Here is a 23,719-nt window from a genome sequence, read left to right as displayed (position 1 = left end):
CTAGCTGGTTGGTGCAGCCATTGCAACTAGGAATAAGGACACCAGGATTTAGGTGAGGGTAAAGGTGGAGACTGGGCACGGGCGAGAGCATTTTGACATTGGCAGGTTTTTCCTTTCTACAGAGGAGAAAAGATGTCAGTAACACTGTTACAGCATAGCGCAAACTAGGCAAATTCCAGGACAAGCAGAATAGGGAAATTGAGACAGATAGTTAAACAGCAGTTTAGAGCCACTTAGTAAATCCTATCTTCACCTCCCCGGACGGAGGGCAGACAGCTTAAATCACCCCACTCAAGGAGACAGATAACAGAAATCCAATTAGTGCCATTTTCCAACAATACCCAACGACAGACAAATTAAGAGAATAAATCTCATTTTGGTACATCAGCATAAAGCTAAAGAATATTCTATTAGCCCTCCCCCAAGGCCTCCCCTAAATGCCCAGACTTTAAAACCCCTGAAAGTGAAGGCTCCAATGGGCTCTCCCTCCAAGGAATACCCGGTGCCATTCCCCTCCCCCTCAGGCATGTATCCCCTAATCTCTAAGGGATCCCATGAGACTTGCAACCAGGGGAGCAATGGGCAGCAGCAGCTTGTCCCAGACTAACCCCCTGAACCTGTCTCCAGAACCCCCTTCCCCCCCTTTTCTCTGACTTCCCAGTGAGCCAAAGCAGCCCAGACTAGGCTCTCCTGTTGCTTCTTCGATGCCCTTCGTCATTGTCCTAAGTATATTTTTGCTGCGATCAATACATTTTCTTTCTTTCTACACTTTGTCTCTTGATTGAGACCTTTCCCTCAAGAAGACAAAAACCTAGGTCTCCCCATCTCCCCAGTTACAACATTATTGCTAGTTTCCCTAACTATTCTCTCTCTCTCACCTCTAAGTCATTCAGCAACCTCTTTCAAATACCCAGGTTCACATATGCCACCTTCCTGTATTAGAACGCAGTACTTCAACTAATTACTGCAGGGGGCTCGTTCATTTATTATTTTATTAGAAATATGTATAATGTACCAATGACTTGCAAGGTACTGTGACCTGGGAAAGATAAACGAAGAAAACATTACTGGTCTTGCCCTCATAGAGCTTACATTCTAGCAGAAGCCAAAAGACATTCACCAACCAATGATAAACCACACAGTTTAAGTCGTAAAGGTCCTGAAGAAGTATAGAGTAGTATGTGGCAAATAACAGGAAGGGCGTGCTTCACCGAAGTTCATAAGCAGGTTTTAGCAGGTCTGTGAACTCTGTGAAATTATATGTAATATTTTGTCTATACCTGTATACATCAGGTAGGGTGGGAGGGGAAAGGCAGCCTAGCTTACATGCTCAGAGAGGCCTGTGACCCCTAGAAGGTTAAGGACCACTCTACCTTTCAAGTCCATTTGGGCTCTACTGACATACGAACTTGTTCCCTGCGAGACGGCAGCGACCAAGGGGAAAGCTAGTAGCTCTCTAATCCACCCGGAATGACACTACCTTTACTCTTACAGACATCAAAAGGGATCCATCTTCTGAACTTAACGTTAGAAAAGACAACATGGTTATTTTTAAAACCCTGTTATTAAAAAAGAAAAGACGGCGCGACGTTCTGTTCCTCGTTCGCTAGGGATTTCCAGGCACGTGCCCAGTTGGGAGCGCCAGGGCAGGACGCCGCCCCGCAGACACCTCCGGCCCCGACGGAACGGGCTGCTCCGAGCTCCGCCTTTTCGATTCGGCCGAGAGAAGCCAGCGAGTGCTCCGCGAGTCCAGGCCGGGTTTTCAGGCATTAGGACGGAAGTAACCGCGATCCGGAAGTCCCAGGGCCTTCACCGGGAAAGCAGGGGGTGGGGGTGGGGGGCAGGAGGGAGACTCAGGGTAGGAATGGCGGCTCAAATTCCAATTGTGGCCACCACTGCCGTCCCGGGGGTAGCCCGCAACAGCAAGAAGAGGCCAGCCAGTCCTTCCCACAATGGCAGCAGCAGCGGCGGGTATAGCGCCGGTAAGAAGAAGAAAGTGTCCGCCTCCAGCTTTGCACAGGTACGTGATAGCTCCGTTAGCCTGCGCGTGCGCGCTGGAGGGGCGGGGTGGGACGAGAGCGCATGCGCGGGCTCCTGTGGCGCGGGGCGTGAGCGCGTTCGCGGGACCGCGCGGGTCTGGGCGCATGCGCCGGGGTTCGTGGCGTCAGTGCTTTGGTAGGTTTGTCCCTGGTGTAGCCGAGACGTTTTTTTCCTTAGGTGGGAAGCGGGTAAAGAACCATCCGCGTTGCATTGTCCTTGAGAAAAGCTGGCGAGGTAGGCAGGTTATTACTGAATTAAGTCTCCCTTCGAGGCGGCGTTTGGAGCAAGGCTCAGGACTTTGCTTTCTGTGAGTTTCAGTGGAGCAGACGTTATCGAGCCTCACCTGTGTCCATTAGACTTACATTTACCCGGTGTCCGGGAGGTGCAGAGCGCCCCAAAGCCCTGCATGGAGCAGTACCAAGATGTATTGCAACGGAGTGGTTTCCCTCATCCTCAGGAAAGTGCTTTCTTGACCCCCCGTTTCCCGTCCCAAGGTGGGTTTGGCTTTACCGTACGGGGTTGTTAAAAGGATTCCGTGAGGTCATGGTCGGAAAGCCCTGCGCACGGTGCCTGGTGCAGACTTCACGGCCTCCGGACAATCTAAAATCCAAAATTCCAGCGAAGAACTTTCAGCAGAGGAGTGGCTTGGTTAGATGTTTGTCTGGGCTCCCGCGGTTTATTTAAAACAGTAAGAGAGCAGAGGTGGAGCGTCACTGCGTGCTCTCCAGCACGTGGTGTGGCACCGCTCACCCAGGGGGATGTTCTCGAGGTGTGCACCGCCTGTCGCTGCTCCCATTGGTAATTTATAGTGCTCCCCCTTTTAAAAGTACTTTATTAAGGTGTGCTTTTCATACAGTAAAGTGCACAAATCTTAAAGACTTTTTTACATATGTGTCCACCACCCAGGTGAAGATAGAAAATATTAAGAGCCCGAGAAAATGCCCTGGTGACCCTTTCAAGGCATCACTGTCTTCCCTCCCTGCCAGAGGTAACCACTCTCCTGGCATCTCTCACCATAGCCTGACTTTGCGTTTCTGAATAGAATATACATGGAATCATACAGAACATATTCTTTTGTGTCTGTTTAGGTTTCTGTGTGAAACAGTGTTTTTGAGAGTGAGTCATTCATTCATGTTATCACCTGTATCAGTATATCTGGTACGTTGTGTAAACGTACCTCAGCTGATGGACATTTTAATTGTTTACTGTTTTTAAGCTCCTCTGAACATTCCTGTACACTTCTGTGTAGAGATATAAGCTTTCATTTCTCTTGGGTAAATAAGTAGAAGTGGAATCGCTGGATCATAATGTAGACATATGTTTAACTCAGGAACTGTTAAACAGTATTTCCCAAAATAGTTGCACTATTGTGCATTCTCACTGGCAAAATATGACCATTCCAGTTGCTTTACATTCTCAGCAACACTTGGCATCGTCCACCTTTCATTTTAGCCATTCTGATGGCTGTGTAGTACTATCTCCTCTTTTTTTGTTTTTCTGATTACTGATTACTAATGATATCAGTCACCTTTTCATATGCTTATCAACCATTCCAGTATGTTTTGTGATGTGCCTGATTTTTATCTAATTGGGTTGTGTGTGTTTTTTAATTATTAATATTCAGGAGTTCTTTATGTACTCTCCATTGGAGTCCTTTGCAAAATATATGTATTGCAGGTATTTTCTCCCAGTATGTCCATGGTGCACACTGTGCTAAAGTAAAAGAAATCATGATAAATAACAATATTTGTTGAGCATTTACTATATACACCAGGTAATGTTCCAAGCACTTTCTAAGTACCATCTCATTTAATCCTCAAAACAACCCCCTGTGAATTGTTATTCTACAGATAAAAAGACTGGAGCATAGAGAGGTTAAATAACTTTCCCCGGGTCACACAGCTACCAAGTGATAGAGTCAGGATTCAAACCCAGGCACTTTCCAGAGTCCACATTCTTATTTCATGCTGCCTCTCTTGGTATCACTCTTATCACTCTCTACCTTAGAAGATATAATTAGGTCTCTGACATACCCAAGTCCATGTGCAGAGAAATGCTTTGGGGGGGGGAAATTTTGTGAGATCAACATTTTAGACTTTCCAAATGCCTACTCAAGTTGATAAAATCTACTGAGAGACCTAATTGACCTACATTCTGAGTGTTAACATAACAGACTGATTTGTGATGGTTAAGCAGTTAACAAAACATCTAAATGAGAGGCAGCTGTGCTATAGAAAGTTCATGTAGACTGCAGATGTTAGACACTTCTGTAATTGGGGGCAGCCAAAGAACTCTGGACCGATTTGCTTGATTCATTAAAAAAAATCATTCTACCCCAACTTTTAAGAAAAATCATGATGTTAAGTTTTAGAAGTTCCTTTTTCTTTTCTATTTTTAAAGTGGACATAAGCCACCCAATTGTCTTTCTCGGCAACTATAATAATTTGTGTTTTCTATGTATAAATGTAGTTTTTCATCATTGTATTTGGTATATAACATTGTGTATCCTGCTTTTCATGTAGCATTATTTCATGAACCTGTCTCTATCTTGCTAGACTTCTCAAGGAATTAAATGCTCTTATTTACTTGACATTATTGAATATTTAGGTTGCATCTCACAGTTTTCTGTTTTAAGTAACCCTACGCTAACCCCGTAGTTTTAGACTAGGGCCATCTATTTGAATCTAGAGTATTATTAGATAGATGTAAGTGGACATTTGATTTTTTTCAGTGATAAGACAAAGGACATTTGTTTCTCTTTTTTGTAACCACAGAGTGCCCAAGTTTTCCTTAAGTCTGAGTCAGTCATGCAGTCATGCCGTCTGGAAAGATGAAGCCATTTATTTGGGCTCTACAGTTGGGCACAGCTGAGGCCTCACTGACTTGTCTCAGTTCAGGGCAGGCATGAGCTCTTCTTTGATAGCAGGCCAGGTTTCTCTTCCCTAGGACTTACATCAGCTCTTTTAGTGCTAGGTGTTCCTTCTTTCCTCTTAGGGTGTTCATGTCTTGGGGTGGGACAGCTCATCTCATCAAGTCTCTTAGTGTTATAGTGGTTTAGTAATATGGAAACTGTACATCATATTAAACTTTATTTTATTGCATCCCTGCCTGACAGACTTGATTCTCCCTGTGACTGAAGGTGTCTCCCTCTCATCCAGTTACTAATAGACCCAGGAGACTCAGCTTGGCTGAAGCCCAGGGGAAGGGTAGAATGACTGCGCAGTAACATGGAGGGCAGAGTTAAAGAGGAAAGAAAAGTAGAAAACCCAGTTCTGGGCCAGAGTGGGGTGTTCTTGTGGAGCCTGGCCAGAGTGGGAAGAGGGCCCTCACTGTTTCAGAGGCTGGCTGCAGCCCTGGGATGATGCAGCCTTGTTCACCTCAGGACGGCTTCCTTTCTCTGCCCCTTCTTCAGCTTGACTCCTCAGTGGCGGTCCGGCCTGCTGACAAGGGACAAAACAGGATGGACGAGCAGGAAGGGTTGGTTTGGGAAGTCAGTGCACGAGGGTATCGTCTTCATTCCCTTTTTGACTCTTCTCAAGCGTGCCACTCGGAGTGGCGATGCCAGCTGCGAGCCCTCTTTTCCCACCACCTTCCCCTTCCTCTCAGCAGGTGCACCTCTCCGCAGGTGCATCTTCCCCCCGGCAGAGCTCCCCAACCTTCCAGCCCACATGGACTTGCCGAGGTCCCTGCTTTTCTTAGTGGCCTCTGGGGCAGCGCTACCTGCCTGAGTGGCAGTGCTACATTTCTGCCTATTGGTGTTCTCCTGGGTCTCCCTGGGTCTGGGACCAGCCTATGAAAAAAAAATGCCCTGTGTTCCTTCCCAGGATTTCGCTGTGCCTTTGGCCCACTAGGAGTCAGGGAAGAGGCAGGAACAGGAAGGGAAAAAAATGAAGCAGTTCTGGAGGAGATAAAGCTAATGCCACTGCTTGAGGATGGCAGCACTGTGAGTTGGGCGTGTTCTAAGGACAGTTTTGTAATTACCACTGGAGGCCTTGGGGCCTGGTTCTTCACTTCCCTTTAGGATCTCCTCTGCTGCTGTAGCAGTTCCGGTTGCTTATTGTCTCCCCGATGGAAACAACATTATATAAGTAGTCATTTTCTTTATGAAAAACTCAGTAAAATTGAAACTTAAAGTGTATCTGGCCCCAGGAAACCTCTTTTACATTCTGCCTGTTTTCCTAAGTGGTCCCTAGCTGTCATGGTTTTTTTGTTTTGATGGCATGCTCACTGCATAGTTCTTAGAGTTGTTTTTCTCTCTCGCTTAATTTAGGCCACCTGTAGGCCCAGTTTCCTGACAGCCCACATCCACCGGCCTTTCCCCTGAGTAGTCCTGTGGTACATCCTCAGGAGAATGGCCCTTGGCCTTCTTCTAGCACTGGCCGGTGGCCTGCTTACTGTATGTGCCTTTCCACCAGTGGGCCAGGCTTCCTCCTTCTCCCCTGGACCACCACCTCGCAAAAGAACAGATGACTGTTACTCTTTTTGACCTGCATGCCAGCTGCAGCTTCCTCCTCAGGCTCCGTGGAGTCCCTGGCTCATTTGCTGTTAGGTTACCTCTAAAAACAGCTGAGGAAGGGCCCAGATAAGGGCAAGGAACTGTGGGGGGAGAGAGGAAGGGGGAGAGAGGAGGGAAGGGAGAGGAGAAACAGAGGCATCATTTGTGGCTACAGAAAAGGATGAGAAATTGAAGGCCTCTTGCGTCTTCATGAGTTGACATTTGAGCTGGGCCATGGAGGGGGGAAATGTCAGGAAGGACTGTGAATGTGGGGAGGATGAGGTGAGGGGCAGTGCAGACAGAAGAGGTGCTAAGAGCAGAGGAGGAGCACAGGCCCCTGACTCCTTGGCTGCAGCTCAGGCCAGTGTGGAGAGACCCTGGGGGAGTCTGGGCAGGTGTTTGAGAAGAGACCATTCAGAGAACTGTTGCAGCAGAGTGAGGGGTCCCTGTATCCCCTACTCCCCTTCCTCCCACATGGATGCCATTGTAGGGAGTCAGGGGTGGGGGATGGAATATATATTTATTTAATCCTCACCTGAGGATATTTTTTCCATTGCTTTTCAGAGAGAGTCGGGGGGGAGAGACACTCATCGGTTGGTTGCCTCCCGCACACTGGCTGGGGATCGAGCCTGCAACTGAGGTGTGTGCCCTTGGCTGGAATTGAACCCAGGACCCTTCAGTCTGAGGGTTGACCCTCTAACCACTGAGCAAGACCGGCTAGGGCTGGAATATGCATTGATACAACCAGAACTCTCTTACACTGCTGCTAGAATGTAAGAGTGCAACCATTTGGGGAAATGATTTGGCAGTTTCTTATAAAGTTAAACATATACTTACTATGTAACTCAACCATTCCACTTCTAAGTATTTACCAAAGAGAAGTAAAAACACATGTCCACAAAGGCTTGTACAGATATTTTATAGCAGCTTTATTTATAATAGCTGAAGACTGAAAATGACCTAATTTTATCAATAGGAAAATGGATAAACAAATGGTGGTACATCCATACAGTAGAATACTACTCTGCTGAGCACACTACGCATTCAGTGAAACAAACTAGTGGTCTATGCAATAGCATGGATAAATCTCAGAAACATCATGCTCAGCAGAGGAAGCCAAACACAGCAGAGCATGTGTCAGATTCCACTCATGAAGTTCTAGAACAGGCAAAAGTAATGTGGTAGAAATCAAAACAGTGGTTGCCCCTGAGAGTGGAAGGTATTGACTAGGAAGAGGCATGAGAGAACTTTCTGGAATGATGGAAATGTTCTCTAGCTCTATGGATTACACAAGTGTAAACATTTGGCAAAACTCATGAAACCCCTATGTTCGTAGCAGCGCAATTTATAATAGCTAAGATCTGGAAACAGCCCAAGTGCCCATCAGCAGATAAGTGGATACAAAAGCTGTGGCACATTTACAGCATGGAACACTATGCAGCTGTAAAAAGGAAGGCAATTTTATCCTTTGACACAGCATGGAGGGAACTAGAAAGTATTACCCTAAGTGAAACAATTTAGTCAGAAAAACAAATGCCACATGATCTCACTTATATATGGAATATAATAAACAAAATAAACTGATGAACAAAATGGATCCAGAGACATAGAAGCATGGAACAGACTGAAGGATCTCAGAGGGAAGATGGGGAGGGGTACGTGGGTGAGGAGAGATTAATCAGAGAACTTATATGTTTATAAGCATAACCCATGGACACAGGCATTGGTATGGGGAAAGCCTGGTGGGATGGATGGGGGGTGGAGGGGATTAACTCAGTGGGGATAAAAAGGGGACATCTGCAATATTTTCAACAATAAAGATACAGAAACTTTAAAAAACACACATGAAACCTACACTTAAGATCTGTGCATTTTGCTCTATGTAAATTATATATCAAAAAACAGTTTATTGAAGTCTGGGAAGATTGGAAAGTGCATTGCAAATCAGAAGTGATTTTTTACTTTGTCTTGTTTTTTTCTTTGTGATTCTTAGCTTAAAAGGTTATTTGTTTTAAAGCATATTAGCCTGTTTGCAGTGCTCTGTGGCTGCAGCCAGCTGACAGATAGCCTCTTCTCCTTCTATTCTCCTTTCTCAAGAGTGCCCATGTCCTCTTGTGCTCCTTAAGCATACCAGCTCTAGCCTGGGATCTGGCTGATGAGGTCCTTAAAGGGGCTGGACATTTTTGTCTTAATGTATCAAGACATAGTTTGACATGATCAGCAGGAGTAGGGGCCATGTGGTGTAATGGAGTACCTCAGTTTTTCCTGTATACTGAGGATAACAGCACTACCTTGTAGTGGTTGTCAGACTTAAATGAGCCAGCTTAAGTACGATACCCATCCCTGTGCTTGGCACAAAGGGGGACCAGAAAGCATGGCAGCTGGGGTCCTGGCTTCTGGTCTCTCCTGTGGCTTCTGCACAGCACATGCTGTGGCCAGTCTAGCCTGCCTTCCTCTGGTGCAGGCCACCTGCTGGGGCTCTGGGCACACTGTCTTCCCTCGCATGTCCTGTGATGTCATCTTATGTCTCCTTGAGAGCTGAGTTAGGGAACTCAGATAAAAGATACTGACCTACTATTCTTATTGTGTTTTAAGGGTATCAACATGGAAGCCATGAGTGAGAATAAAATGATGCCCTCTGATTTTAGCACAGGACCCATGGAAAAAACTTCCAAACCTTTACCATTTAAGGATCCCAACTTTGTGGTAAGCATCTAAGATATTTGATAAATTAAAAACCAAACAACCATACCTCGGCTTCTGACCGTGCTGGGCCTTCAGCTCAGGTGGCACTGGTGTCCCCTTCCCTATCAATCCGAGTTGCCACCTTTCCTGTCATGGGCTTTGTGGGGGGGGTTGGGGGCAGGAGAAGAAGAGCCCTTCCTTTAACTAAATCCAAGCTATTGTACTGTACAGTAGAAACAGGCTACTTTTCCTGTCGTTCTTGAGGGACATAATCACACTGATTCAGTTTGATTCATACCATTACAAGTTTATTTTTCATTAGTTTTGAAAATGCAGAATTGCGAGTGCCTGTAACAGATTTTGCTATTCTTTTCCATTTTATTTTGTCATCCTCATAGAGCAAAAAGAAAAAAAATTTCCAGTAGGCTTGCCATGCTGTGATTGCGGCATACTTAGGTTTTCCAGCATCACCAGTAGTTTGCAAGGCAGAGACTTGCCTTCAGAAGGGAGTTTAGAAATGTGATCACGAGTTTCAATCTAACTTTGTAGTAAATTTATTTTAAAATAATGGGAAATCCATGAGTGAATTCTATAAAGTTAGACCCAATAAAGGATGTGATTTTCTGTGTGCATGTAAAAAAACATAACCTTTTATTTCTACTTCATCACCAACTGACTCATGGATTTTGACAATCCCAAAGCATTGCTTTTTATGAGTAAGATTAAAGTGTAAAGTGTAATACTTTTTTAAAAAGGGCTTAGGTGTACAAATGATTGCTGACAGAATGAGGGGTATATTACAGTTATGAATAAGCATAAATGTCACATTCTGAAATGGTACTTTCCGTTGATTTTTGTTTCTCCTTAACCATTCTTCTAATTCAAGCATTCTGGCCATGGTGGTGCAGTAGCTGGCAAGAAGAATAGAACCTGGAAGAACCTGAAACAAATTCTCGCTTCTGAAAGGGCATTACCGTGGCAACTGAACGATCCTAACTGTAAGCTGTTTAGCGCCTTCTATGAGTCTATAATGTTTAGACTGGGAACTTTCTTACAACAGACCTACATTATTATATTTGCATTAATGGAGGAAACAATTTTTAGCTTAGGAATTTTATAGTGGCATTGATATAGGGAGATTATGTGTACATTTCCTCATAACTGTATCTGTGTTGAATCTGCTTATATGTGTTGTCATGGATGTGTGGTTTTTAATGTCACTGTTAACATGTCAATCTGGAGAAATATGTCCTGACTTAATAATATTGGTGCTTCTCTTTGACAAACTTCTTATTCAGAAGTCTGCTCTTAAAATTTGTTTCCAAGAACAAGGTTGCCTCAGATTTAGGAGGTTTTCTAACAACCAGCTTAAAGGCCAGCTCTGTTTTACTCTCCAAGCCGCTGTTTTTCAGAGTAAATGCTTTATGCTGCAGTGTTTCCAAGTCTGTGTAAAGCACTGCTGCTATATGTTCTGTTTAACTTCATTGGAAAGTACAGGTAAAAGTTTCCTCCAGCTCCTGTCCCACTGCCCATCTTTCATGGAGGTGACTCAGACATATGACAAGTGAACTAGTCAGTTGTCTGGGTGTGGACATTCCAGTATCCGGATGCTGAGATCCAAGCAGTGGGTTGTTTGGCATCTCATCCCCATCAGCCCCTGTAGCCCGAGACAGTGAAAATGGCTTGTGGGCAGATGAGCTTTCCTGTGGTTTTGCTGGAGTAGAGGTCCCTGGGGACAGGGCAAAGCTAGATCCAGAGTCTGCCCTTGGTCTAGAAGGGATCTGAATGTTTCAAAGCCAGTTTAGTTATATTTTTCTCTTTGTTTTCTTCCAGACTTCAGTATTGATGCTCCTCCATCCTTCAAACCAGCTAAGAAGTATTCTGATGTTTCAGGTCTTCTTGTGAGTATAATTACACCTCTATGTCTTATAACAGAGAATTGAAAGAAAGATTTCACAGTATTGTCTACTTAGTGTTAAATATTGACTACCACTGGTCTTGCCTGGAGCCCATATACTTTGAATAGGTAACGGGTTTGTGCTGAAGTGTTCACATAATTATGTCAGAGTGACTGAGACCTGGGGCATTATGAGGGCAGCCTGGATTGTTCCAGAAAGGAGGAGACCCAAGTTTCACTTCCCATTCCTGTGCTTATATGAATGATAACTCATACGTATCATGTTAACTACATGAAAAAAATTATTTTTTTAACTGCTGAAGTTTTAAAAAACTTCTGCATTTTAGAGATGATCTTGTTCTTTAAAAAATATTCAAGCTTCTCTAAAGAGGCACTGTGTTAAAGGCAGTGGTTTTCAAACCTACTTTTAAACACCAGAACCCCCTTTCCAAATGAAATATTTTACAGAATCCCCTGGAGCCCACCTACCCCCTGTGGTCCTGTGTGGACCTGGTCCTCTGTCCTCCCCACCGCCCTCCACAGTTACCCCTAAAGTGCTTCTGGGGAACACAGTTTGAAAACCAGCAATGTGGCTGGATGAACCTCAGGCATCTGAGGGAGCCTCACCTCCTTCTTTTCAGAATGTAGGGGAAGGGTGGAGTTTCAGCTCACCTTCTTCATCCCTTTCATTGCTACTCAGTTTGGAAGACGGGCTTTTCTTCACAACTGTAGAAATAATAGGTCACTTCACTTTTAAAACTCATCCACATTATTTGAATGTTCTACGTTTTTATGAAAATGTATGTCTACAACTTCTTTAACAAATTGGCTAAATGATACACTTAATATTGGTAAAGATCTTGGTTTTATTGTGATTTTGAAGATAATGTTAGTTGTACTCTGAATTAGTCATATGTTTTAGCTTTTCCTCCAGAGAGCATACACTCCTCAGTGTACTACAAACTTTTTAACATAGATCCTTAAATACAATGATTCTAAAAAACGATAGAGTAGAAGTGCTGTAAAATGGAGCACACCTGCTTGTGTGTACATGTGCTGCGTGTGGGTGTGGGTGTGTGGTGGGTTCTTTTTGCTTCCATTCATGTCATGTAGCTCCTCCTAAAGGTCCCCTGATGGGACTTCACTTTGAGAGAAATGTTGTAGCCTTCTGCTCTCTCTTGCCTGGAAATAGTTGCCTCATATACTTTACCCTTTTGAGTAGTTGTTTATGACAGAAGAGCTAGGTTGGCACCAGTTATTCTGTTATGGCCCCAAGTGGAAATTTCTCCCTGTACCATTTTGTGCTGAGCTTGTAGAAGCCATGGCTTATGGCTAGACTTGGAGGGTGGTCCCTTAGAACGTAGCTTTATCCTGACCATTATCTGGCAGCTCATCTGCTAGTGCACTGTTTTTCACACATTAGGAGGCATGAAAATCATTGTGAGAAGCATTGTTCCAGGCCCTCTATGCCATTGGCAAAGGACTTGTCATGTTATATAAAACCTAAAAGCTCTTGCCCGCACTGCATATAAGATTCAAGAAATTCTGACTATGCAAAGAACTCTACCAAATCATTGAAAGACAAACCTATAGAAGAATACGAATAGACAGTTACAAGGAGGAGATATGCATAACCAATAAGTAGACATTCAGGCTCACTGATAATTAGGAAAGAGACTCATTAGGAAGAGGTTTGATTATACACATTGTCACCAACATAGAGAAACGGATATCCTCATATATTGCTGTTTCAAGGTGGGAATCTACATTGGTATGGATTCTTTGGAGGACAGTTTGGCACTACCTACTGAGACAAAACAGCAAAAGCCTATGTCCAGCATTGCCTTCTAGACAGCTTTCTAAGAAATGATGAAGCATTTCATGCAGAAATGCTTATGAGAAAATGTATTAGCAAAATATTGAAAACAGCATAAAGGTCAATCAGTGGGGGGCGGGGGTTGTTTCCATACTATTCTCTGAGCTTGATGTATATGTAACAACATGGACTAACTTCCAAGATACATTGTTTACTGGAGGGTGCAGAGCAGTGCGGGCAGCATAATACCATCTAAGTAAAAGCACATACTTACGAAAAAACAGAGGGTAATTGCTCTGGTGTGTTTACATATGTGTGTAAGGATATATGTACACAAGGCCTGGAAGGGTGCCTAGCAGTGGTTTCCTCAAGGGAAGGCAAAGGATGTTGGATGGTAGATGGTGGTAGATGTTTTCTTTTTCTTTTCTTTTTTAGAGGAAAATATGTTCATCTGTTACGTGCATAAATTAAAATTGCATAATGTTTACAGTGACCCACCTTTTCCCGGCCAATCAAGCAACTGTTTCCCCGTGGGTGGGCATGGCAGGGAGGCATGCAGGTCACATCTGTGTTTAGCCCTTGTAACAAAGCTATGGAAAGCACTGTGGCTCTGGGAAAGATGGGGGAGAAGTGAACACTGCCTGTCACCCCACAGCTCAGTGAGGGAGGCCAGAAAGCTGTTTGCTGCCTGCCCTCTAGGGAGGCAGCCTTTGTTTCATTCAGGCTCCAGGGATGGAATCCAGAGGAGGTTCCGACTGTAGGAGTGCAGTTCTTTACTTGTTCAACTGTGCAGTGTCACTTGGCATTCTCCTCTCTGTTCAGAATACTAGGTCAGGTTCTGTCTGTGCAAGTTCTTGTTGGTGACCTTTTTGTTGGTGCATTATTTCGCATTATTGATTCAGCAGCCTTCTTGGCAGTGAGGTCTGAACTTGGGCGGGCCGGCTCAGCACAGTTTGGTGGTAGGAGTGAGGCAGCCACAGGAATGGAGCCAGGCCGGGCTGGTTCATATATGAGGCTGGATGATCAAAGCCAGATGCACACGCCTGCGCCCCTGCTTGGAACTGCAGGGTAGCCTCCCCTGCCTGTCAGCTCATCTAACTGCCTCATGGCCAGGAGCCTCAGATGGGACTTGTGCTGTTTTTCTATTTAAGCCTTCCTTTATATTACTGTCATATATTACATTACTTTCATGCATTACAGAAAGGTAATATCTAGATCAAGCCACAGGATCAAAGTTTTATTTTTTATAGAACTTTAATTAATCTTAGTTTTTTTAGAAATAATCTCATTTTCCTGATGGGAAGCCGTTAAATGCCTAAGGAGGTCCCCAGTGGGAGAATGGGAGACTTTTTAGCGCATGAGAAACCTGTGACTCAGTCCCCTGCGGCCTGTTGCTTCTTCACTCCCTTCCCTGGTTAAATCACCGCATTGCTGCGTCTAGGGCCATAGAGATGATCAACATTGGAGCAAACAATCCACACTTGAGTAATCGGATATTACCTGTCTAGACTTTAATGGCACCTCATACTTTTTTTAAAGGAGCTCCAAATGACTCACCCTCAGGTCTTCTGTTTCAAAATCTGTAGAAGCTGTGTACCTTGAGGTATATATATATAGTGAGTGAATTAGAGTCTCCACTCTGCACATGAGAAAAGCAGACTGAAAGAGAATTTTGGTATGTCAGTGGGAAACATGTGCTCTTTTCTGTGATGGTCCTAATTGTCCATTTGTTGGTTCATTCATTCATCGTTTGCTCTACAAACACTGACTAAAAGCCTCCTGTGTGCTCTGCATTGCACTAGGAGGAGCTGGGATTCCGTGATAAGCACACCACAGGGTTTCTGCCTCTCAGGGAGCCTCAGAACCTAAACCTTAGTCAAAGAGTCATGCAGATAATAAACTTCAAAGCAATAGAGATAAGCACTCCACAGGAGATACACACAGTGAGGTGAGAGTGAGGGTGGGGTCCTGTCCTGATCTCCTGTGGAAGGGCAGATAAGGCTTCCCCTACGCGCAGACGTGATTTTGGGGGCTGAGTTCTATAGGATGAACAGGTGATTACTGAGCATAGTGGGCCAGGGTGGGGGCCCCTTTGAAGGAAAGGGCAAATGGGGCATGACAGGCGGGAGGAACTTGGAGCCTGGGAAGTTGGAACCAGCAAGTGAGGACATGTGGCTGAGGAAGAGCTGACAGGGACTGAGGAGCCATGCTGAGGACTTGGGCCTTTCTTTGTCCCAAGAACAGAGAAGAGCCATTGAGAGGTTTCATGATGAAAGACATGACCAGAATTGCAAGTTGCAAAGATGACCCTGGCTGTGGAAGAGTGAGGGTGGGTGGCCAGTCCAGCACTGCAGTGGAGCCCAGGGAGGCGTGGAAGTGGCGTTGGGAGGACGAGGGAGAGTGGAAGAGGAGTGCACTGGGAGTAAGTGGAGGGTAGAGGGGCTGGGCGGGTGTGCCAGGCCACTCCGAGGTGCTACTCCCTGCCTTGGGGAACAGATCTGCAACATTTATTTGAAGCAGGTGGGAGTCTGAAGGCAGGGATGATCATCGTGGATTCAGTCTGGGACCTGTTGCCTGTAGCCCTTGAGGCACCAACCAGAAGAGTCTGAGAGTCCTATGTGGTTATTCCTCCTTCCCTCCCATTCATGCCCTGAAGTATTTCTCAAGTCTGGGAAGATTAACACGTCTTCGCCAAAGGGAGCAATTTAGTGCTCTTGGTGACAGAGTAAGACATGATGAAAATATATTTCACTTTCAGTAAAAGAAAAAAAATATTAAACTTGAACTTAAAATCCTCACCACTGCTACCGCCAACTCTCTGCCCTTCTCTGTGCCTGCTTCCCACCCAGGCCAACTACACCGACCCGCAGAGCAAGCTGCGGTTCAGCACCATCGAGGAGTTTTCCTACATTCGGAGGCTGCCATCCGATGTTGTCACCGGCTACCTGGCCCTGAGAAAGGCCACAAGCATCGTCCCCTGAGCCTTGACAAGTGGCGATGAAGTGGAAAACTACTTCAAAGCTAGACGTTGGGCTCACAGTTTCGTTTCATGGAAACATACTCATTCTGCTGTCAATCTGGAAATGTCAGTGCTGTGCCTTGGAAAGAATGTTTGGCTTTCAGGGTTTTTTTTCTATGTTTTTCCTCCAAGTGTGATATTTCCTGTTGAGTTAAGTTATATTTCATTTGTTGCCTAAAGTAAAGTCATTTGAGAAGAAAATATGAAACTGTGCTTTTAATTTAACCCAAGTATTTCCCTGAATTTTTGCTTCAAAGTTGTGAACTGCCTTATAACACATTGAAAGACTCTGTGTGAATCCTGACAGCAGGGCTGGGTTATTCCTGATCCCAGTGGCTCCCTTGAGAGCACATTAGTGTTTCTGTTTGATCAGAATGTTTGGAGGAGGTCCAAAGTTGGGACTGGAGAAGAGAGGACCTAGTAACTCGCCTGTCGTTCTGGGCCAGTCCTCGCCCTGCGCCTCAGCCCCTGAATCAGCCTCTCTCCCCAGCCAACACAACAAGAGAAACGCACGTCTGTTATTTAAGCCACCCAGTCTGTGGCGTGTTGCAGCAGTCCAAGCTGCTGAAACTCATTTCTGGAGGTGTGGGTAGGAGCACTGATGCCCCTTCTATGAAGGGCTTTTGAAAGAATTTATATACATAACCCAAGGACACAGACAATGATGTGGTGAGGGCCTGGGGAGGGGCTTGGGAGCAGGGTGGAAGGGGTCAATGGGGAGAAAAAAGGACATCTGTAATATTTTGAACAATAAAAAAAAGGGGGGGGGGGCTTTTGTCCTGGTACAGGATGCAGCCCCAGTGACTGAAGCCTGCTCCAGAGTGTCAGCGTTTGCTTCCCCATCCTAAGAGAAAAGGAAGCACTCCTGGGCCAGGAGGAGTGTGGAGATGTGCCCTGAGCCTTTCTGAGTCCTACTCTCATATTTCTCCAGGAAGGACAGTGGAACCAGACCCTGGGGCATCTGGACCAGAGTTGCCTCAACTTTGGGGGGTTAGGCAGGCACTCAGGTGCCTTTTCTTTCTAAGGGAAAGCCCCTCCTGGACCTCTGTCCAGGCTTAGAGAAAAGAAAAAGCTGAGAGCGGGGAGACCAGCCAGCTGGGCAGGTGGCAGCTGCCCGGAACCTGGCTTCCTTTTCTCTGGCCCAAGCAGCCTGTGTGTCATTCAGCACCTTCTCAGTAACTAGTGGAGAGAGTGGGAGGGGTGCCATGTGACTGCTCCCTTCCCCCATGAAAAGGCAATGAGAGGTGGGGAACCTTCCCTAAGCCCATGAGCACTGAAGCTTTCGAGCCTCTGGTGCAGGGTCCTAAAACCTGAACAACATCAGAATCACCTGGGGCCTTGTAACACGGATTGAGGGCCCCACCCCCAGAGAGTCCAATCCAGTAGGTATGGCTTGGGGCCCAGGGATTTGCATTTCTAACAAGTGATGCTGATGTTGCTGGTACAGGGACCTCACAGGGAGACCCACTGCAGAAACTGAAGTTCTCTGAAAGGTCAGAGGCTGCTGCTTGGGTTCCTCTGGCTCCTGAGTTTCCGGCGGCCCCCAGTCAGGCTAGGAAAATCCCCCTAGTTTCCCTTTTGGTGAAACGCAGTAAGTGAACCCAGGGCCCTTCCTGCTTGGCTTCCACCTTCTGTTATACAATGAAAACTTGAGGCAGGTGCACTTTTTTTCCCATGAAGACACCCCACCCCCCAGTTAGAGCCCCACTAACACTTTAACACTGACCGCTGGCTGCTACCTCAGACCTGCCTACTCAGTCTCCTGGGCCAGGGGCCAGGATGAAGGACAGTCTCTGCCTTGCACATGCCCACTGTGGGGGCCTGCAGACCTCTCAGAGCTTTGGGGTTTGTGCCATGAACTCTGGCAGAGTCACCTGGGCACCATTAAAATGCAGATTCCTGAGCCACACACCCTGGACCTGACTGATGCAGGGAGTGGAGCCCAGGCATCTGCATTTAACAAATAACCCAGCTTGAATGTGAGGCGCAGAAGTGTGAGAACCACTGCCTTCCGCAGGCAGAGGGGAACCACGTGTGCCGGACACCTGGCTGCCTCCTTTCCTGTTCCTTTGCCAGGCTGTCCTTGCCAGCCTCCTTTTGCCAGAGAGCTGAGCTGCAAAGGTCAGGTCATTTCTTTCACCCCAAGCAACAGGGGGGCCAAGCTGAGCCAAACTAAAATTCAAGCTGTGAATAGTTCCAACAATGAGCCCTCCTACAGGTTTTGTAGCAAGTGGATGGTTCTGTGCCAATAGCCCTTGCTTTCCATGCCTGGCCCAGCGGTTCTCAGCCCTGCCTGGCTGCACATTAGCATCACCTGTGCTGGGGGGAAGGCGAAGGGAGATATAAAAATACCCAGGGATTCTAATTCAACTCCCTGAGCTGGGGCCTGGGCATAGTATTTTTTTAAACTCCTCAGATGACTCTCATGCAGCCAGTGTTGAGAATTCTTGCTGTAACTACAAAGAGTATTTCACATGGGGTACGTTTTCTTCACAAATGAGCCATTTCCATCCCAGGGCCATGGGCAATTTGGAAAGAGGTTTTGTGTGTGTGTGTGTGTGTGTTTAAAATTCCTTTTCACATAGCCTCCCAGGGCTGGAGTTGGAAACATGAATGTCACTATAAAGACTCCTCCCTCTTCCATCTTTACCCTCCACATTCAGTCTCCAAATTTCATCTTTTCCCACATTCCTCTTCTATCTGCCCTCTTCCTACCTGACTTCAGTAGCACATAACTTCCTGCCTGGACATTTTAGTGTCCTCTTAACTGCTCTTTCCAATCCCCACCCTTCCACTCTCCCCTCTGCCATCAGGGGGCCTTTCCACAACTTTGAATGAGAACTTAACTTCGCCCATCATGGCATGTCTACTGGTGATTTGTCTCAGAGACCTTGTTGATTCTCCTATTGGCCTGTAGGATACAAAGGATAAACTCAGCCTCTTAAAAGAGAAAACAATCAGATTGTTTTCTTAAGACCAAGCTGAGGTCCAATCTGCTCTGAGTGGAGCTGGACTCTTCCAATATCTGATACTTGTCTTCACTAGAGGCAAGTGAGCAATGTATTTTTGGGCATAGTTTAGAACTACCTGCAGTGTTGGACAAGTGCTTTCCAGAGCTGGGAGCAGTCCAGGTGGATGAGGGAGACCCATTTGCCCCCACCTCCCAAGTTAAATCATGCATCCACCTGGATTTTGAATATATTTTATAATTGGGCCCAAAGTGTTTTCAATGAGAAATCCCTTATTTCTGAATCCCTAGCCACTGTAAAGAGACATCAGACACTTGATGCCATTTCCAGTGACCTAGAATAGTGAGTTTGAAGTGTTTAACTTAGTAAAAATAAAGGGTAAAGAAACTAATGGTGTATGGAGTAAAGAAACCTGAGCAAATAGGACAGAACAAATAGGATGGGTACCTTGGGAGGAGTTTGAAAACGATGTCCTCTTACAAATGGATGAAATGGTTGTTGTTATTTAAAATAATGTTCTATCTGTGGGCCCTACTTGGATTGATTCAAACAAAAAAAACCGAAAAACATTTTGGAGACAATTGGAAATTTGATATTTGATGACACTTAGGAACTCTTATGAATATTTTTAGTTGTGATAATAGTCTTGTAATGTTAAAAGATTCCTATCTTTTAGAGGCACATACTGAAATACTTATGGATGGAATGATATGATATCTGGGATTTGCTTCAGGATGAGAGAAAGGAAGTGGATGGGAGTAGTGTTGAAACAGATTGGCCATGAGTCAATCGTTTTTCAAGCTGAGTGATGAGTACATGATACTAGCCTACTTTCACATGTTTGAATTTCTCCATAAAAAAAAAAAGCTTTTTAAAAGCATATGATGTTTTTATTTTTAAAAATTGTGATGAATTTTTACCTAAAATTGGTGGCCTGCATTAGGTTGAAGTGGCTTGTAGATGCTGAAAGTTTAATAAATGCTGCCTGAATGGTATGAGGTCTTCAATAGAGGGAATACCCAATTCCTAAAGCATTTTACAAAGACTAGGTTGGAAGAAAAGAACCACAAGGCCAGTAAAGTTGTCCTCTAAATGTTCTTAACACAGGTCTTGATTGTGTGTTCTTTTGGCTATATTTCCTGTGTAGAGGTTGGCATGGGAGTGGAGAGACCAAGACATCATCTTTTAATTTCTCTCAGGGTGTAAATAAATCAGAGTGGGTTTGGGATACATTAGAATCACTATGATTTGAGAAAATACCTGTTGATTTATGGTAGACTGCAATATTTATACATATACACAGAGAAGGAAATTAGATCATCACAGAACTTAGCACATGGACAAACTTTTAATTCAAGGAATTGCTTTCATTGAATTTCAACTGTTTATGCTTTTGTGCCTATATTAAGGAATTGCATTGAAAGAGGTGAGGAGAGACAGCCCTACAAAAATTACAATTGCATGAGTTGCAGAAATATCCTTATAGGGCCCCCGCACTCCCCAGTAGGATAAGTTTCCTGGTTTGGCACCGAGACATGGAGCCTGATAGCCTGGGTTTGAATCTCCCTTTCTACAATTGACTAACTTTTTGGTTTTGGGAAAATTACTAACTTGCTCTCAAATTCTTAGATTCCTTATCTGTAAAGTAAATATCATAATAGTATCAACCCCACATGATCACCAGGATCAAATGAGAAAATGTTGGAAGAACATTTAACTCAGTCCCTGGCCCACATGCCCAGCAAGTGAGAACTGTGATCACTCACCTCCCTCTGGCCTCTGCGTTAGCAAGGTGGATCTTTTCCTGACTTACTGGTAGGTATACACCTTCTGCCTGATTAGTTCTTCTGTTTTCTGTGGCTCCTAGGACTCTTAGATCCAAATCTGCAGCCCATTTGTAGTAACTAAACATCATATGATTGACATTTCTGTGTGTCCCTCTATGGCTGGCTCTATCAACTTCCCTTTGTTATCTTCATTGCCCATCTTGGTCATTTGTTCCACTTTTTATTCTGTGTATTTTTATAAGCTGGCTCAATGTGTTTATGGAACAGGGCAAGGAGTAAATAACTAGCTAAATAAATAACCGATCTGTGACTAAGGCCAAGGAGTCATGGGGTGGAGAGTAGAGGGCTCTGATGAATGAATGGACGTCAGAATGAGAGGGAGAGAAGGGGCCAATGAAAACCACCCACTGGACCTCTTCAAAATCGTTATTGCTTTTTGCTTTCCTTGGTGTTCATCATGTCTGCTACCATTGTTTGTTTTCTTGTAACAATGGGCCACAAATCCCTTAAAAACAAAGAAGGGACAAGTTGTCCATTTGTTTTGGTGACAGGGCTGGGTGTGAAAATGGGGAACCTTTCTTTCCACTGCAAATACAGAATCTCTGGGTTCAGCCTGGTTTTCATCCATGATTCAGTGGCCTCTGTCCACTGGTGCTTCTGTCCCAGCTGCAGACAAAGCCTTTCCTGGGAAGAGGCCGTGTTTTCCTGGCCAACAGGAAGCTGACTGCTGACAAGTGCACCTAACAGCCACTCTCCTCTACTCAGGGTCAGGAAGATGAGTCACCTTCACCAGCTTTGGTTACTCCGATCCTCTTATCTTCCCAGCATGAATGCAAAAGGTCATGGCCTGGGGTTTGGCAATGTGGAGTAATGCAAGGGCTTTTTTCAGGGATCTGAGGCCTTGGTGACTGATATCTCCCCTCATAATAACTGGGGAGGAAACTGCTAACTAGAGATAAAGATGAGAGTTTCTGGTCTTTTCAAAGAAAAAGTCCCTTCAGAGACAATATCAGACATTGAAAATGAGGTGTCTCGAAAGTACACATTAGTGCAATTCCCCCAAACTTCTTGCTTGCCTGTCTGGAAGGTTTAGTGAAAAAACAGTGTCTTAGGTATTTGTGCCCACTTGTTACCTTTTTCTCTGAAATTCAGTGCTGCCATTTTTTTGCTTATGGAGTGGCAGAGGGCTCAGAAGCAAACATGGCTACAGGTGCAAAGGAGAAAGGCAAGACAGAACCTTCTAGGAGTGGAATGTGTAGGTGGGGACATCCAAGTGTGCATTGGGTCTGGGAGAGCAAGGGCACTGCCTGGGCACAGGCCCTTCGCAGAGGAAGGGAGGCTGAGGCCTCCAGTGAGGTTCATCTTTTATTTGTAAGAAGCCTTTTATTTGTTTTCCTGTTTACCTTTTTTCTCTAATTTAAGTGAGTAGGAAAAAACCCTGCTATACAAAAAAAGCCAGATTTACCCATTAAAAAAAATATGGTATGTTGCTGAGTGAATAAAAAAATATCACAAAACTGTAGGGGGACCCTATTATTGTAGTAACAAAAAAATCAGTAAGAAAGGAAGTGAAATGGTTCATGCAAAGGAGTTAATAGTTGTCTTCCTTGGAGAAGGGAGTGGATTTGGGGTAGGAGTGATGAAGAAGGGAACTTATACTTTTTACTCTGAAATCTGGAATTTTTGGAAAGAACACATAGAAATTTTTAAAGAGCACAAAACAATTTAGGAGCTCTGGATTGGGAGTCTTTACTTTCCTCTGGAACTCAGGCTTGCCCTTGCAGCTGGAGCCTCCTTCCAGGGCTGCCTCAGTCCATAAGGCCACTGCCCTGGCCTATCCTTCAGGATGTGGGACCCTGTTTGCCCCACTGTGTCAGGCATGCTACCTCTTGCTGATGGCACAGTGGTTGTACCCCCTGGCATGTAAAACACTGCTCTCCACTCCTCCACACATTCTTTCCATGTAATGCTCACTACAGTCCCATGAGGTAGGTATAGCAGCATGTCCATCTTACACCTGAGGAACCTGAAGTTCAAGGGGCGAAACCACACAGCTACTAGGAGGCAGGGTGGGCAGTGAGCCAGGCCCCCTTCTTCCACACACAGGGTTCCTTTCAATCCTTGCTTCTTTTGGCAGAAGAAGGTTGGCTTGGAGCTACCTGAAGAGGGCGAGAAGGAGCACTGGGAACCTGCCTGGAGGTAACGTGAGAACACTGGGATTACCGTGCAAGGGGTATATTTCCATGGAGTGTTCTGCAGTGGTTAACTCCACGTGAAACTCGGCTTGGCCACAGTACCCAGATTTTTAGCCGAATACCAGTCTAGATGTTGCTGAGAGGGTTTTTTTTTTTTTTTTAGATTAGATTTTTAAACCAGTAAACTTTGAATAAGGCAGAGTACCATAATATGAGTGGGCATCATCCAATCAGTTGAAGGCCTTAAGAGAAAAAGACTGAGGTCCGCAAAGAGGAGGGAATTCTGCTTCCAGGCTGCCTTTGGACTCAGGTTGCAACATCAGCTCTTTCTGAATCTCCAGCCTGTTAGCTGGCCCTTCAGGTTTCAGACTTTCGAGCCCCACAATCATGTGAGCCAATTGCTTAAGATAAATCTCTCTCTGTATTTCTCTCTTTCTTTCTCTCTATATATGTATGGATATGGATATGGATATGCATTTGTGTAGATATGCATCCTATTTTGTGGAGAGCGGCTGAACCTGGAGGCTGGCCGGGACTCGGGCAGGAGCAAGGCTGTGCCCTGGAGACCCTGAGGGACCTTGTCCGGGGCAGAGGCAAAGCCGCGCCTGGATCCAGGTTCCCCTGCCCATTGTGCAGGCTGACACGCTGGCCTGAGCAAAGCTATGCTTGTGTGCAACATGTCCTGCCAAAGGCTGGGATATGTGATCAGCTGAACAACGGTCAGGTGCCAGCTTCCGTGTACAATGGGTACAGCGTATAACAATAGGAAACCCCCAAGATGTTCTGGGAGCAGCAAAGCAGTATGTCCTGAGAAAG

At 45.2% G+C, this 23,719-nt stretch overlaps 1 protein-coding gene across 1 annotated transcript; it reads left to right on the top strand.

Annotated features, from left to right (window-relative positions):
• The first annotated feature begins 1,846 nt into the window (after positions 1-1,846).
• INO80C (INO80 complex subunit C) lies at positions 1,847-16,153 on the top strand. The gene is made up of 5 exons (XM_016195959.2): positions 1,847-2,020; positions 9,131-9,241; positions 10,107-10,218; positions 11,054-11,121; positions 15,783-16,153. The coding sequence occupies exons 1-5, from the start codon at positions 1,865-1,867 to the stop codon at positions 15,912-15,914; spliced, it is 579 nt and encodes a 192-aa protein (XP_016051445.1). The 5' UTR covers positions 1,847-1,864; the 3' UTR covers positions 15,915-16,153.
• The last annotated feature ends 7,566 nt before the right edge of the window (positions 16,154-23,719 follow it).

The sequence above is a fragment of the Miniopterus natalensis genome, chromosome 7 (genome assembly GCF_054644295.1).
Source record: "Miniopterus natalensis isolate mMinNat1 chromosome 7, mMinNat1.hap1, whole genome shotgun sequence".
In the NCBI taxonomy this organism is placed as follows: Eukaryota; Metazoa; Chordata; class Mammalia; order Chiroptera; family Miniopteridae; genus Miniopterus; species Miniopterus natalensis.
The sequence above is the reverse complement of the archived record's forward strand: the minus strand, read 5'-3'. Positions and strand labels throughout refer to the sequence as shown.

Excerpts from the sequence above, each read along its gene's own strand:
- INO80C (XM_016195959.2), top strand. The coding sequence starts at position 1,865 with ATGGCGGCTCAAATTCCAATTGTGGCCACCACTGCCGTCCCGGGGGTA. Across the intron at positions 9,242-10,106 it reads TTAAGGATCCCAACTTTGTG|CATTCTGGCCATGGTGGTGC; the intron begins GTAAGCATCTAA and ends TTCTAATTCAAG. Across the intron at positions 11,122-15,782 it reads CTGATGTTTCAGGTCTTCTT|GCCAACTACACCGACCCGCA; the intron begins GTGAGTATAATT and ends CTTCCCACCCAG.